This window comes from Artemia sp. Qi Xiang Cuo, chromosome 11, assembly GCF_049724085.1.
Source record: "Artemia sp. Qi Xiang Cuo chromosome 11, ASM4972408v1, whole genome shotgun sequence".
NCBI lineage: Eukaryota > Metazoa > Arthropoda > Branchiopoda > Anostraca > Artemiidae > Artemia > Artemia sp. Qi Xiang Cuo.
Window position 1 is genome coordinate 16,891,284 of NC_142804.1, and position 17,094 is coordinate 16,908,377.

Below are 17,094 nucleotides of genomic sequence, written 5' to 3' on the forward strand. Positions count from 1 at the left end.
GCCTTTTTGTTATCTACAGTCAATGATGCCAAAATAACTCATAATTTTTATATTGAAATTTGAGCTTTAAAAAGATGATAGATTTAACAGGGTAGTGAATTTATAGAATTTTGCCAATCACTTTCAATTAAGATGGTTAAGATTGTTTCTAAGAATTTATTTCTAATGAATTATCGTTTAGGAATTCTTCTTCATGAGAAAAAAAGTCACTTTAAATACATATCTATAGAGTTTACTCTATTGCTCGCCTTAATCACGATCGCAGTATCTTACCCAACTAACAAATAATAACATCAGAAATTGGCTTTGGGTCCATCATTTAATAATATCACGAAAGTTAGAAGGTGCCTTACTTTTCTATCGACCTCAATTACTTCAAATTATTATTTCGATATTTTATTATTGCCTATTAGTTATGTTTGACTATAAATCGATGTCACTCTTTTTTGTTATTAACTACCGGTCTATACGAAAGGACCCTATATATTCCAATGATTATACTAAGGCAAAGGGAGACTAATACCCACGCCACATTATAGTCACATTTGTCGATAAAATCAAAATTACGCGCGACTACAGTGCCAATTACGTTCGCCGCTCGTAATTTCTTGAGTTGAATATTGTTCAACTTTCAAGCCAAAATTTCTTGACTGACCAATCAAAGTCAACGCTTAAGGCACACTTTTTAAAACTAGAAAAGACAGAAACTTAGAACAGCGGTTTTTCTATCTGGGAGAGGAATCTGACAAAAGTTAAGAAGACTTAGTATTAGTAGAGCACAGTTGGACACAAATTGCTGTTAGTGCAAACTCTTTAAACAAATTTCTTGCAATTTTTTTTTTTTTGCTTTTTAAATACAAATGTTACGCTAAAATCAAAAAAATTGCCATGTCATTCATGATATCTGGCTTTCTCTATCGACAGATGTGACTATGATGTGGCACGGGCATGACTGGGATTAACTGGCATAAAGTCGGAAAGTGGAATATGGTCTATGGTATTGAATTAAATTAGCCAAACAAGAATATCAACTCGTTTATCGAATGGCTTTGTCTGAGAAGCAAGTCTTTTGTACTACTTTTCATCGCTATCTAACATTATCATCTTTCAATGTCATTGCCATTTAGTCCAAAACTATTCAAACTTTCGAGCTAAAGGCCTGGGTACAAGTCACGTTTTTCAAGCTATAAGCGGCTGTGTTTACTCAAAACGGGCATATTTTATGCCAACTTTATATCTAGGATTTATTTTTAGGTTAATGCACATTTTGAGAGTTTTCTCAGTATACCAGAATCTGTTCAATATAAGATTTGGTGTTAATTTGTAACTCACATAATTTACTACTTTACGGCTTGCCTAAGGCCGCGTCTACATTCGGCGTTTTCTGGAAAACTGGGACGGAAAACTGGGTTGTGTAGACTGCTACTGTCGTCCCGTTTTTCCGTGGCTGGGTCCGGCACATAAAGATGCCAAAAATAGGCCGGTATGCCAAAAATCAGGAAGTGAAGACGGGTTGTTCCGTGTTATGGGAGCCTAATCAAACAATAAATTTGAAAATAAAGCCATGTTACTTACACAGAAAGATAAAGAAGCTTGTAAAAACTCTCAGAAATGGTCGAATGAAGAAACTTTCTTATCAATTGAATTTTGGAATGACAACACCTTTGGAAACTCTCTGTTTATTCTAAGAACTCGTGAAACTTGGATTCACTTTTTCCTTTAACAACATTATTCCACCAGTGATGATACTGGGGAAGAATCCAAATAGTTTTAGTATAGAGGCTCTTCTGTATCTCTTTTTGCAGTCTTAAGAGTTCATTTCCCAAAAAAATGCTTCCACTTCTGCTTTTTTATTCCTTTTAAATTTGCTTTTTTTTATTAATTTTTAAATTTTAGAACAGTCATAGCAGAGTATCTTAGGAAAAATGAATCATTTTGAAGCTTGATTTTGGGCCAAAGCCATCGTAAGTATATTACACGGCTACATTTTGATTTTTGAATTTGTTGCGATTTTTACCAGTCTAGACTGCTACATGCATCCCAGATTTCCGTCCCAGCTTTCCAGAAAATGCCGAATATAACCGTGGCTTAGGCAAATATTTTATAAGTTTAAAATAATTGACTGAAATACATTAACTTTTCTGTGAAAACGCCACTTAATCATTTGCGTGTGCGCCTTTAAAACCCTTGAAGAAAGTTCTGCTGTTGTCCAGCCTTTTAGACTGAACTTTTCGTAATTGATGTATTTTTGTTATGTAGCTGAGTTACTTCAAAGGCAGGACCAACCTAAAATTGTTTAATACGGTCATACTTTAAGCAGCTGTGTTCATCAAGTCAAGCTTAGACAGAGATTGAGTTGCATTTCGAACGTTTTTTCGTGACTTATTTAAATTTGAGAGTTGTTTCGACAAAACTGAATCTTTTTAATGCTAGATTTGGGGAAACACTTAGTCGTAGATATTTAACTTCATCCTACCTCATTCAGTACAGTCATTGGTGCTGGATCTGTCAAATTTTGTCCTTTATTTTAAAATTAATAGTATTTGCCAAGAAGACATTAACATTACCTGTGAAAAAAATCCGGCGTGCAGTGTATGCTGGTAAAACAAGGGTGGAACACACGACATCTACCCATCAAGGGCGTATCCAGGATTTTTTTTTACCTAGTAATTTTTCAGTTTGATTGGAGATAATCATTAAAGGCCATAAGCAAGAAATCGCACAGGCTACATTATAGTGACAGCTGTGGACAAAATCAAAATGTTTTTACTATTATAACTTTAATATATCAAATAATATTAATATTTTGATTACTAAATATCAGTATATGTATATTAAACTGACAATGCACATTCATTTGTATTTTTTCAGTAAAGTGTAAATTTTGTTCTGGCCTTAGGAAGGCATAGGGGTTTTGAGCCCTACTTATGTTAATTTCTGCTCGTTTTGAGTTTGACTAGGTTATTTGTTGTAGTTTTTGTTAGTTTTGGGTTTCATTCATATATTGATGCTGATTTGTGGTATTTACACGCTTGGTAGATTATTTTATTCTATTTTTGCTCATTTTTGGTTTAATGGAGTTCTTTACTTTTCTTTGAAAAATTTGTTTTGTGGAACCAGTTTTTTTATTTAATTTCTGTTCGTTTTATATTGACATATTCTTTTCAGGGAAAAAGAAAATAATACTTTAAATCTTTTCGTTTCTTTGAGACTTTATAGTTTGGCCTGCTATTTGTATGCTGGAGAAAAATTTTCAGCAATTTTTAACAACACACACCCTTTTAAAAATCTGGACACAAATAGTACTGTTTAATTTAGTTTCATACCTCTTCTAGTTGACCTGAAATGGAAAACTTGATACCATTCGCAAAAAAATCTGTTTACTTTCTTTGAAAGATTGAATACACTTACGCTATTTTGTTTGGTTAAATTTTAAGAGCAGAAGTAGCCCCGAAAGTTTGAACATAATACCGTCAGTCATTCTTGGGATACTGCTGAGATGCCTTATTGGGAATTAGCATTAACACAGTGCATTATGATTTGATCTTAAGGCTAACTTTAGTTTTTAAACATAATGGGCAAATGGCAGGGTGAGTGTGGGAGGGTTGGAGTGGGAGGGGGATTAGTTGCCCTCCAATCACTTTCGACTGTTCAAAAGGGCATCAGCCCTTTCTATTTACAATCTAATGAGCCCTTTTCGAAGTTCTCACGACAACTCCTTCGATACGAAGTGCCCTAATCTAAGCAACAACAACAACAAAAATAATACATTTACCCTCTTCGATCTTTACTATAAAAATGTCAAGCCTTCTAATCACTTTCGACTATTAAAAAGGACACTAGGCCTTTCGATTTCCAATCGAATGAGCTCTTTTTGAAACGACAACGCTTTCTATAAGCACCTTATATGCCCCCAGGGCATAAATTACAACCCTTACCCTAAGGTCTGTTAGGGTGGTTGTCATCCTCTAAGACCGAATTTCCAGAACTTAAATCTCCAGAACAACTACGTTAAACAAAATGGCTATCTCTAAATTTTGACTGGATATGTTTGGGGAAATGGTGGGCGTGAGAGGGGCGATAGTCACTCTTCAATCACTTTCAACTACTAAGAATGGCCCTAGCCCTTTCAATTTCCAATCAAATGAGCCCTTTTGAAGTCTCTACAACAAAACTTTCAATAAAAATCTTATATGCACCCAGGGCATAACTTATAACCCTTGCCCTGAAGACTGTGGGAGGAGTGTCCTGCTCAAAGGTATAATTCTTGAATTTTGAACTGCGTGGAACAAAATGGCTATCTCAAAATTTTTATTGGATGTGTTTGGGGAAATGGTGGGTGTGGAAGGGGTGTTAGTTGCTTTCCAATCACTTTCGACTGTCAAAAAGGGCACTAGCCATTTCAATTTCCAATCGAATGAGCCCGTTTTGAAGTTTCTACGACAACGCGTTCTATAAAATTCTTATCTGCCCCCTGGGCATAAATTTACTACCCTTGCCCGGAGGGCAGTGGGGGGTTGTCATCTTCAAAGACCTAATTTCCAGAACTTAAAACTACGTTGAATAAAATGGCTATCTCAAAGTTTTGATTAGATGTGTTTGGGGAAAAGGTGGGCGTTACAGGCGGATTAGTTGCCATCTAATCACTTTCGACTATTAAAAAGGGCACTAGCTTTTTGAATTTTCAATCGATGAGTCCTTTTTGAAGTTTCTATGTCAACGCCTTCTATAAAAAACCTTATAAGCTCCCAGGGCATAACTTACTACCCTGGCACTGAGGGCTGTGGGGGAGGGTCCTCCTCGAAAACGTAATTTCTATCTGGAAATAAACTACACTGAACAAAAGGGCTATCTCAAAATTTTGGTTGAATGTGTTTGAGGAATTAGTGGGCGTGGAAGGGGTGATAGTCACCTTCCAATCACTTTCGACTATTAAAAAGGGCACAAGCCACTCCAATTTCCAGTTGAATGAGCCCTTTTCGAAGTATCTACGACAACTTCTCGATACAAAATGCCCTGCTCTAAAGGAAAAAAATAATAAATAATACATTGTGCCAACATCGTTCTTATATGTCCCCGTGGCAGAACTGAAGACCCTTGCCCTGAGGCTTGTGGGGAATGGACCTCCTTAAAATTATATTTTTTTATCTGGAAATCAAATATGCTGGAAGAAATGGCTATCTCAAAATTTTGATTGGATGTGTTTGGGGGAATGATGGGCGATGGGGGTGCTAGTTACCCTCCAATAACTGTCGACTATTAAAAATGGCACTAGCCACTCCAATTTCCAATAGAATGAGCCCTTTTCGATGTTTCTACGACAACTCCTTCGATACGAAGTGGCCTGGTATGGAAAAAAATAAACAAATAATACATTGTGCCAACATCGTTCTTTACTTATATAGCGTGATCACGCTGCCTATTGTTTATGCAACAACTTTCTATATAAACCTTATATTTCCCCAGGGGATAACTTACAACCCTTGCACTGAGGGTTCTAAGGGTTTTATCATCCTAAAAGACCTAATTTCCAGAACTTTCAACTACGTTGAACAAAATGGATATCTCAAAATTTTGATTGGATGTGTTTGAGAACATGGTGGGCGTGAGAGGGCCGTTAGTCGCTCTCCAATCTCTTTCCACTATTAAAAAGGCACTAGCCCTTTCAATTTCCAATTGAATGAGCCCTTTTGAAGTTTCTACGACAACACTTTCAATAAAAAACTTTATGCCCCCAGGGCATAACTTACAACCCTTGCACTGAGGGCTGTGAGGGAGTTATCATCCTAAAATACCTAATTTCCAGAACTTTCGCCGAACAAAATGGATATCTCAAAATTTTGAACGGGTGTGTTTGGGAAAATGGTGCGCGTGAGAGGGGCGTTAGTCGCTATCCAATCACTTAGAACTATTAAAAAAGGCACCAGCTCTTTCATTTTCCAATTGCATGATCCCTTTTGAAGTTTCTACGACAACACTTTCAATAAAAACTTTATATGCCCCCCAGGGCATAACTTACAACCCTTGCCCTGAGGGCTGTGAGGGGAAGAGTGGTCTATCTAATATGGTTATATAAAAATTTTGATTGGATGTGTTTGGGGAAAAAGTGGGCGTGATAGGGGGTTTAGTTGCCCTCAAATCACTTTCGATGATTAAAAAGGGTACTAGCCCTTTGAATTTCAAATCGAATGAGCCCTTTTTCAAGTTTCTACGACAAGATTTCAATAAAACCTTCCCCAGGGCATAACTTATAACCCTTGCCCTGAAGACTGTGGGGGAGTGTCGTGCTCAAAGGTATAATTTCCTGAGCTTTGAACGTCATGGGACAAATTGGCTATCTCAAAGTGTTTATTGGATGTGTTTGGGGAAATGGTGGGCGTGGAAGGGGTGTTGCCTTCCAATCACTTTCGACTATTAAAAAGGCACTAGCCATTTCAATTTCCAATAGAAATGAGCCCTTTTTAAAGTTTCTACGACAACACGTTCTATAAAAACCTTATATGCCCCCATGGTATAACTTACAACCCTTGCCCTGAGGGTTTTGGGGGAGTTTCCTCCTCAAAAACATATTTCATATCTGGAAATCAACTAAGCTGAACAAAATGGCTATCTCAGAATGTTGATTGGATGTATTTGGGGGAATGATGGGCGTGGGGGGGGCTAGTTGCCCTGCAATCACTTTAGACTATTAAAAAGGGCACTAGCTCTTTGAATTCCCAATCGAATGAGCCTTTTTGAAGTTTCTATGACAACACCTTTTATAAAAACCTTATATGCCCCCAGGGCATAACTTACAACCCTTTCCCTGAAGGCTCTGGGGGAGTGTCCTCCTCAAAAACATAATTTCTATCTGGAAATCAATTACGCTGAACAAAATGTCTATATCAAAATTTTTATAGGATGTCTTTCGGGAAATAGTGGGCGTTGAAGGGGTGTTAGTTGCCTTCCAATCACTTTCGACTATTATAAAGGGCACTAGTCATTCCAATTTTCAATTGAATGGGCCCTTTTTGAAGTTTTTACGACATCTTTTACGATACGAAGTGCCCTGGTCTAACGGTAAGAATAAATAAATAATACATTTTACCAACATCGTTCTTATATGCCCTCAGGGCATAACTTAAAACCCTTGCCCCGAGGTTGTGGGGGAGTGTCCTCCTCAAAAACATATTTTCTATCTGGAAATCAACTACGCTGAACAAAATGGCTATCTCAAAATTTTGATGGATGTGTTTGGGGGAATGATGGGTGTGTGTGTGTGGGGGGGGGGGGCTAGTTGCCCTCCAATTACTTTCGACTATTAAAAACAATTTCCAATCGAATGAGCCCTTTTCAAAGTGTCTGCGACAACTCCTTCGATACGAAGTGCCCGGGTATGGAGAAAAAAAATAATACATTGTGCCCGCATCGTTCTTTACTTAGGCAGCGCGATCGCGCTGCCTATGATAAAACTAAGCTTATGCCTACTCAAAAGGAAACACTATAAAATTCCAAAAAAAAAAACTTCAAAAAATCCTAAGATACTTACTTATACCATTCCTAAAAGTACTACTTAACCGCAAAGAAGCGAGGTTGACAAAATAAGAAAACAAAAAATATATATTGGAACTACATAATTTGGGCTATATATCTCCACATTAGGGGAATAAATTAGTGTTTTCATTTAGGCATTTTATCGATAGATTTGTGTTACACTGTGTGACAATAGCTTGATTTGGACATAATTTGTCCAACAATTGACGTGAAAACCTGTTTGTTCTTATTTTAGCCTTGAAAATGTCAACGTGTGATTAGATCCACATTCTCTAAACCATGTTACTTTGTTAAACCATGTTACCATGTTACTTTGTATGGCTACTTAACCTCTTCGCCTTTAACCTGTTTTGATTTCAAGCTTTATTCCTGACAATTTTTGTAATCTGTTTTTTTATTTACTTGAAAATAAGTTGAATCTAATGTGTGAGCCCAAAATCAGTTTTAATCCTCTTTGGGAGGTGAAAACTTCGAGGCATAAGCGGATATGTGTTCAGTGAGAACTTAACCTTATGCGAAAAAGCTAATAGCTTCACTACTGAGCAGCCAAGGTCCGCTGTTGAGAATTCCTTGCTAATTTTCTGCTTCCGTACCTGACTTGTGCTTAGTTGAAACTTTAACATAATTATTAGCCGAAAAAATGAATAGAGGCTATACGACACTGCGACAGAGGCTTAGCTGGGGTTTTCAGCGCTCCGGAAAAATGTCGGTTTTGTGCCCCACCCCCTATTATCACTACCATTCGAAATAAAGTGTATCAATCAGTCTGGGGCCCCCTTAGAGACTGTGTAACCCTGCCCGTCCCTAGCTACGCCACTACACTACTAATGCATTCTTAGGTATCAGTGCCTAGAATTTTGGATCAGGAGTGAGGAAATCAATAAGTTTTTCTATTAAGATTACATTCAAAGTCAGACCCCCTCCCCTCAGGGCTTGCAGCATTCCAGAATATTTGCAGCTAGTTAAGTGAATCTAAGCGTTCAAAATACCACCTGATATCTTTTTTTTTTAATATAGATAGTGGAAACTATGGTTACTCGCTGAAGAGCACAGTTCATATAATTATCCAGTATGATCATTCTCTATCTCACCCATTATAAAAACCCGGACCGGGGTGCGAGTGCTCCGGAGAACGTTTTTGCAGATATAAATATAAGTGAAGTCAGATCTTTTCATGGGTAGACAAGTCAGACTGTGATCTAATCGGAAACAAGTGGAAACCCGCTATTACGAATAATGCACTTTGTTGGAAACAATCGAAAACAGACTAACCCGCATTCCCGCTAATGCAGAAATAAGTGGGAGGAGCTTTTTGTTCACACCGAGAACGAAGACCAGAAATGATCTGCGATAAGCTTACTGGATAATTATATGAACTGTGCTGAAGAGCTGATTTTCCCCTCGGATAATGATGATTGGCTAAAATAGCCCACATATTTTCTTAGTGGCTTATTCATAAAATAATATTTATTTGAGCACCACAGCATGTCCCAAAAGCAGAATGTCTCTGATAATACTGAAATTAAAAAACAAACAAATGTCAAACATATGTGACAATGCTCTGGATTTGGCGAAATAAGAAAAGGAGTGTTAGCTAATATGTGTTTAGTGCTTCGGATATTTTCTGTAGCAGTAGTAAGATGTCTACTCAAAGTTGTACCAATGCTTAAAAATATGTATTCCAGACAAAATTATTTAGAATTCTTTTCCCAAATTGACGCTTTTCCGTCCAAATGTGGATATCAACTTATCCAACATGCTGCCAGATATGTGGAAAAATATATCCTATCTAAGCCCTTACTCTTCTGATAAGTCTATCACCGTTAGAAAGGCAGTATTGTTAAGGGTCTGAAATTGGTATAAGCTTACAAAATAATTCCTTGTGGGGAGATCTTCTCCCTTTTATCTCCCCACTTCAGAAATCTGTGGAAGTTTACTGCTTTTTGCTGTCACATAATTGAGCCACTAGAATGACTGTAGAACTTGATTGGAATGCTTGTATGAAATTTTCAACCAATAGAAAGATCAACAAAGTTTTGAATCACAATATCTTTTACAAGTAAATCCTTTGTTTTCCTGCGATCAGTCTGTTATCAAAAAAAAAAGACTAAAAGCTTGAATGATTAAAATCTTTCCCTAAATCCTCAATTCTTAGTGGCACATGACCCCTTTATAGACTGACAGGAGGAAGGGGCTAACTTAGAATTTGAAAGCTACACCCCCTATAGAGCTTTATATTTTTGGAATTCATAAAGAAAAAGAAGTACATTTTGTTACAGATCCGACAAAAGCAACACGCAGTGAAGGGCGTTTTTGATTTTTGAAAAATTATCCATTTTGAATAGAAAGTTTCATTATTCAAATTTGTATAGCAAAATTATAACAGGATTTTTTCCAGTGCCCTTAGTATTTGCATAGTGACTTTTTAGTTGAATTGTTTACATGTGTACTTTTATTTGATATACTTCTTTGGTTTCAGGAGTTGCTGTACAACTTTGTTGCAATGATTATGTTCATCGTGAGTGGCGCTCTTGTTCTTCAGTATTATACATCAGATTACGTATATCCTATCCATCAAGCTTATGCCGGAGTTGGAAAAACATTTGGAGTAAGTCTTTACCTTTTCTTAATCTATGTGTGGTTAGTGTCATGTTACCAGTTTACCATCATTTCACTAGCACCATCTTATTGGCGTTTTTATATCCTCATTTATCGATAAATTATCTTCGGTTATTTATAGTTTTTCGGAGCAATTAAAATAAAAACTAAGGCAGTTTTTAGTGGTTTCTGGTAAGCGGTGAGCTGAAAACATCTACTTTCGGAAAATCAAAATTAGATAGAACAGTGTTTGTAAAGATACTCAAAATTTTTGAAATTTACATATATTGCACTTCATAAAGGTGTATGTCTCTTTGAATTTTAGTAGACAATAGGTCGAACTTAGTTTGAATAAGTTTTCAATTTGACTGATACTTTACAAGTTTTAATTTTAGATAATTTTGAATGATAATTTATACTTTGATTATTTCTTATTAATTTGATCTATTGAATTTTGATTAATCAATCAATCAATTAAATTAACCAATTAATTAATTTTAATTTGATTACACTTTATGCAGTTATTTGATAATTTTAGAATCTGCTCTTCTACAGCGGTATTTTCTAAAATATTTTAATAATGAAATTTCATTGTTTTATTTTTAATAATATTATGGTATATTTCAAATAACATTTTTAATTGTAAAATATTTTAGGTTTTTTGTTGCATCATTAAATTTCACAAACATCAGACAATCAGCTAAAGGTAGGTTTTGCCATAGAAAAGAATTCTACTACAAAAATCTCCGTAAGCAGTAGGCCTAGGTCAACCTTCTTAAGACCATAGGCGGTCGTGCATTGTTTGCCTCTCATTCCAGGCAATCTAATGGTCCTATGTCAATTTTAAATTCTTGGTCAACCTGCCTGAAACTCTAGGCAGGCGTGCCTTTCCAAAAACTAACACAAAAGTATTTGTTCAATAACAGAGTCTTACTTACTCCGTGGATGACTCCAGGTCTCCATAAAAGCTGGAAAAGGAAAAATTATCTGTGGAAACTATACAAGGCTTCGTCATCTGCTTCTCATCATCAGCGGTTCAAGGCCTATAGGAATATATTTAATTCTCTGTGTCGGGAGCCAAGTCTCAGCATTATCACAGGAAATTTTCTGAGTGCGGAAAGGATGTTGGGAAGACATGAAAAATTATTAATTCTGTACTTAAACCTACTACCCGTCCAACTTAAGTTCCAATAATGCTGATAGTTGGCGGTAAAACTGTTAAAGAAGAAGAAATTGTTCAGCTAGAGCTTACGTAATATTTTGATAATTTAGGAAAAGCGACTGCGTCATCTGCGAGCTATAAAACGCCTCTTTGCGACTTCAGAGCCTATCTTGGACCCCCCTCTTCAAAGTCAATGGTCTTGAACCGTGTTTCCGAGATTGTGTTGAGTTGGATCGTAAATGCCCTTAATGGTTCTTCATCTTCAGGGTCAGACACCATTCCTTCAAGGGATATACTTGCAATTGTGCCCGCTAATCTGTCCCCTTTAACTATGCTTGTCATTCTGTCTTTCGTGAATGGAATTTTCCCTGAATCACTCAAGCGAGCTAAGGTTATAGTGCTGTATAAAGGTGGGTCCCGGAGTGATCCTGCTAATTATAGGCCAATTTCTCTTCTATCTGTTTTCAGCAACATTTTTGAGAAGGCTATGCTATCCAGGCTTCTTAGTTTTCTGGATGTCAAAAATTTTTTCCATGATTTCCAGTTTAGATTCCGAGCGAATCACTCTACAGAGCATGCTTGCGCATCTCTCTTGAATTTCATTCATTCGGCAATAGATTTTGGTCTTATCCCTGCAGCTTTATTCTTGGATGTTCGTAAAGCTTTTGATTCGTTGACTCATCAGATTCTTCTTTGGAAATTATCGCATATTGGTATAAGATCAAATGTTTTCTCTTGGTTTGAATCATATCTTTCTGGTAGACTTGTTTCAATTGATCCGCTTTTCCGGAGCCCTTCTGAAGTAGAATATGGTGTCCCCCAGGGATCTGTTCTTGGCCCCGTTTTATTTCTGATTTATGTCAATGATCTGATTTCAGCAGTCAAGAACACCAGTCCTCTAGTAATCTGCAATCTTTGTCATCCGGATGTTCCTTCGTGTCCCAATGCTACTTCTAATGAAGATTGCCTCGTTGCTTTTGCTGACGACAGCACTTTTGGGACTCTAGGGAGGACGGAATGTGATGTCAGATCTAATCTGGTGGCAATATTTGAGAGAGTAGTTTCATGGTTTGAGGCGAATTACTTGGCCTTGAATGTTACCAAGTCACATTTTCTTATTTTTTCTCGAATTGGTGTAGCTTTCCCTCAACTGACACAGCTTCAGGTGTAACAAAGGCTCCTTGTGTAGACCAAAGAATCGGTTGGTCCGGTTTCTTGGTATCCTGTTTGATGAAAACCTTTCGTTTAGACACCATATTAGGGTTAGCCATGATTAGGGTTAAGGTCTCACGGAGTTTGGGTGTCATTTGAAAACTCAAACACACCTTTCCTGGATCTATTCTAAAGCTTTTTTTTTCTGCCTTGTCCAGTCATATGTCTCGTATTGCCCCATAGTATGGATGTCTACTTTTCCTTCTGCACTGCAGTCGCGTTATGTCAAGTATTATAAAAAAACGCGTCAGGTTATTGACACCAACCGTTCTTCACCAAGACCGCTTCTAAATATACAGTCTATCTACATTCTTTCTTGTGCTTCTTTAGTTTTTAATCAGCTTCATGGCAATCTTCCAAAATCTCTTCAAAAAACTCCTCAGTTTATTTCTGATTCAGCTCCATATAACCTTTGTTGGTCACATACTATCTGCATTCCTCCTACTCCCACTGTGTGGTCAGATTTCAATCCCCTCATCGCTTGTCATCAGGTTTGGAACTCCCTGCCTTCTTCAGTACAGAAATGCCACTCGTTTGGCACTTTCAAGAGGATTCTTAAGGACCATTTAGTTAAGAATCAAACTGAATATTTTTTTTTTTTTTTTTTTTAATTTAATTTTTAATTTTTTTTTGTGGAGTTGATGTCCCCTGAATGTTTATTTATGTTTTATGGTGGTCTTCTCTGTGCTATGACTCCCAGACCTCAGGTATGACTATCAATATTTATTGCTGAAACTTGTATAGTTCACTAAGGAGTAGCATTCATAAAGACGGGTTAAATTTTATTGCTTTCGCACCATTTTATTACAGTCTAATAATTATAAGCCTTATGACTGAATTAACCCATAAACGTCAATTTTGCTACCTAAGCTCAGAAATAAGCAGAGCTGATTGAACTGTATTTTATATAGTTTTAAATACATGCTTAAAAGGGCTGTACATGGCTTAAGTTATGATATTTTAATATCTTGGATAAGAGCTATGAATAATATCGTAACAGCTATTATGATGTTGGTTCTAACTGGCAATACACATAATTCTGTTTCGACGATAGGAATTCGCTTATAGTAGGCTAATAATAATTTTTTTTTTTTTTTTTTTGAGTCTATTTAATATAATTAATAAATTTAGTTTTATTTATTCTAATTTTTTCTATAGTTTCCAGTTTATCTATATTTTCTTTTCTTCTCCTTCATATGTGAGTAATTGATCATTTTAAATTTCCTTTTGTTTTTTATCTCTGAGTATGTAATTCATATGTCGTCCCTCTTTGTACAGGCCAATGAGCCTTTGAGGGATTAATAACATGTAATATTGTATGTGTATTTAATGAAGAATAAAACTTATCTTATCTTATCTTATTTACCCGTGCCATTTGAACATTTTTGCCTTTCAATTACTCGGACTATCAGTCTTGGCTTTTTCTAATATTAGCCATGTCTTGATCCCTACTGCGAAATACTTGACTTTCAATTCAAGCTTATGGTGTAAGCTTTGTACTTGATAATTTAGGCAAAATGACTAAAGACTGGACACGCATAACACGCATAACCGATTTGCTAAATCGGAACCAAATTGCAAAGAAAATGGCAGCGATTCAAGCTTGAATTTTTTTTAATTTTCAGTGCCTATTTACAAAAACGGCACTGAATTTCATCGTGGTCATCGAAAAAAAATTAAAAAAAGGGAGAAAACAAAGCAAAAGATACAACAACTCTACAGACTTCCTGTATGTAGCCAAGATTGACATACCCTCCAAGAAGTGGCATAGTTTCGTCAAAATCCTGGGGGGGGGTGCAAAACTGGAGCTAATGTTCCAAAATCAAGTGAACATGACAGTAAAAACTAAAAAAAAGTCATTTGGTACCATAAAGGTACTATTTAGTACTATAAAGGAACTTTATAGTATTATAAGGGTAAATATGCACTAAAAAAAACTGATCTATTTCTGTTGATGCTTGAATTATGAAGGTTTACCTTAGTTTTGACAAGATTTTGGAAGAAATTGAATCTCAGTTGGGGGGAAACTGAGGTCAGGGAGGGAGGGGGGCAAACAGAGGTCTGGGAGGGCAGTTGCTCCCCTGCCCCATAGCAAATTACGCCCCTGCCTCCAAGATGGCCTTGCCTATGCTCTTTTTTTGGATATGCTTCCTGAGTTGTTTCAATCCACAATCGTCTCCTTCTCTTCATCAGAAACAAAGACTAAGCTGAGATCAGTCATGCAACTATTGATAAACTGCATTTGAGTATTGGTGTCCATGATGTCTAATTTTGAGAATCTCGTGCAAAGCACATTGTTTTTGTACCGCTATCGTTTGCCCGCTAAGATGCGGAAATCTGTGCCGAAAAAAGTTACTTGGGTCCGGCCTTTAAGGGCCGGGCACACGTAGCTGATTTCGGGAACTGATTTCCAAATCAGCGCCGATTTTAAAAGAAATCAGCGTCGATTTGAGCTTGAATATTTTTCTAGTTTTCGGCACCGATTTAAAAAATCAGCGCCGATTTTCATCATGATCATCTCAAAAAAATATGGGTAGAAATAAATAGTCAGCCAGAGATATCTGTGGTGAAAGACCCAGCTACCGAGCTGAGAACTAAGCTGAGATCAATCATGAAACTATTAATAAACTCCAAATGACTATTTGTGTCCATGATTTTTGTTTTGAAAATCTCGCGCAATAAATTTTTCTTTCAACAAATTTTTCTTACCGCTATCGCTTGTCCACTGATGCTGAAATCTGTTCCGAAATCAGTTACGTTTGCCCAGCCCTTTTAAGATAATCGGCAAAGTAAAAGGCAAACCGCAAAACTTAAGATGGAAAAGCTTCATTTTAAGGCCGACTGAACAGTACAATTCAAGAAACTTTAAGGGTCTGGTTAAAAAGACATAACGAAAAGAAGGATTTTCGTTCAGTCTTAGAAATGCTTTCCCACTAACGTGTAAACAATTGGGTAATAATATCCTCAATTTTGACAATGTTTATGTCGAAACATTTATAACAATATTTTAGACTTATTAGAGCATTATTGCACTTCATAAACATGAAAAAAGCTATAAATTTAATTTTCGGTACAGAAAAAGAGCCGAATTTCTTTAAAGTTTAACAACAGTTTTTTACCGGTGATAAATAAAGAGTCGAGGGTCTTGATATTTCTCTTACAAAAAAGTAAGTCAATCATTTGAATAAATCAAGAAAGTACAGGATTGACACTAATAAATAGAGATTCTAGATTGTTTTTTAGACAGAGGATTTCTTAGATATTATTTTTTAGATTATTTTTTAGATAATAATTTCAAATTTAATTTTTTTAATGCAAGCATCTTAATGGTATGAAAGTATATTTAGCTTTCTGAAAAAAAGAAATAAACGCGGGGTTTGCCATTCTATAGTTAAGATTGCTTAAGAGTCTAAATTCAGTTTAATATTTTCTTAAAAAATTTTTATCTAGTATTTTTCTTACTTTAATCGTAAAAAAACCTAATAATTCATTAGTTCTTCTATTTGCCCAGTTCCTCTGAATTATGACGAATTGACTTTCCTGAAGCACATTTTTAGCGGTATTTCATATAGTCAGAAACATGTATCATATTACTTACTTTTATAGTTAAAACAACCCTCATTTATTTTTAAAAACAAGTTTACAGCCAAATTTCTCAATACTGAGCAAGGCACAAAATATTAATTTAGTGTTTCTATAAAACTAATTAAAAGCCTTGCAATTGCCAATTTCTGAATGTGAGAGAGAGAGAGAAAAAAAAGAGGTGAAAAAAGGAGATGCGTCAATAAGTAGAAAGAGAGACAGAGAGAAAAAGAGGGAAGTGACATATTGGGAGAAAGACAAAGAGGAAAGAGACAGAGGAGAAGAACATAAGGGAAGAGAGAAGGAGAGAATATCTATTTAAATTTGTTTATTTTGCATCGCTATTAATCGCTTAGCTCTTTGTTAAATCTTACATAGATACATTATTTACAGGCTCTTCTATTGGTCAATGGCGTTTTGTATCTCCTTGATTTTGTAACGGCGTATAGAACAGAATACAACGCTGCTTAGAAGGTTTGGAACACTAAATTTTTATCCTGCAAAATGGTTTTCATTATATTTTTTACTTTGATCGAAGTAAATTTTATCCAGTGCATATGTACCATTTTTTGGTTCCAAGCTTAATGGTACTTGAAAAAAAATAATCTTGGAATGTCTTATATATTTCATTGAGATTACTTTTCCGGTTACTTAATCATTAGCTTCTTAATTTATTGAATTTATTTATTTGTTTTTTTCATTTATTGATTTATTTATTGAATTGTTTGTTTTTCTATTTATTTCCCCTATTGTTTCTTCATTTTAAGTCAATAAACGTTTATTTGCTCAGTTCTATCGATGTTTTTAAATCTAATTGTTGAAAGGTTATACAACAATCTAACGTTATATCTTATAGTTTATATAACAATCTTATATAGAACCGAATTAACTGGTACTAGCGGCAAAAATTGAACTTTCTTGAGGCAGTCTTGACAAGATGGGTCGTTTCTTGCTATTCAACATGTGATTGATACTCCAGAGCTGTTGAATTTTTCAATAAAGTAAAT

General features: G+C 35.8%; 1 protein-coding gene across 1 annotated transcript in view; it reads left to right on the top strand.

Annotated features, from left to right (window-relative positions):
- Positions 1–16,877, top strand: part of LOC148946703 (protein snakeskin-like) — a 30,249-nt gene extending 13,372 nt beyond the window's left edge. Inside the window, exons 3-4 of the mRNA XM_089096339.1 lie at positions 10,013–10,141; positions 16,481–16,877. Coding sequence (XP_088952465.1) covers positions 10,013–10,141; positions 16,481–16,558 — 207 coding nt within the window. The 3' untranslated portion in view covers positions 16,559–16,877. The remainder of the gene's footprint in view (positions 1–10,012; positions 10,142–16,480) is intronic.
- The last annotated feature ends 217 nt before the right edge of the window (positions 16,878–17,094 follow it).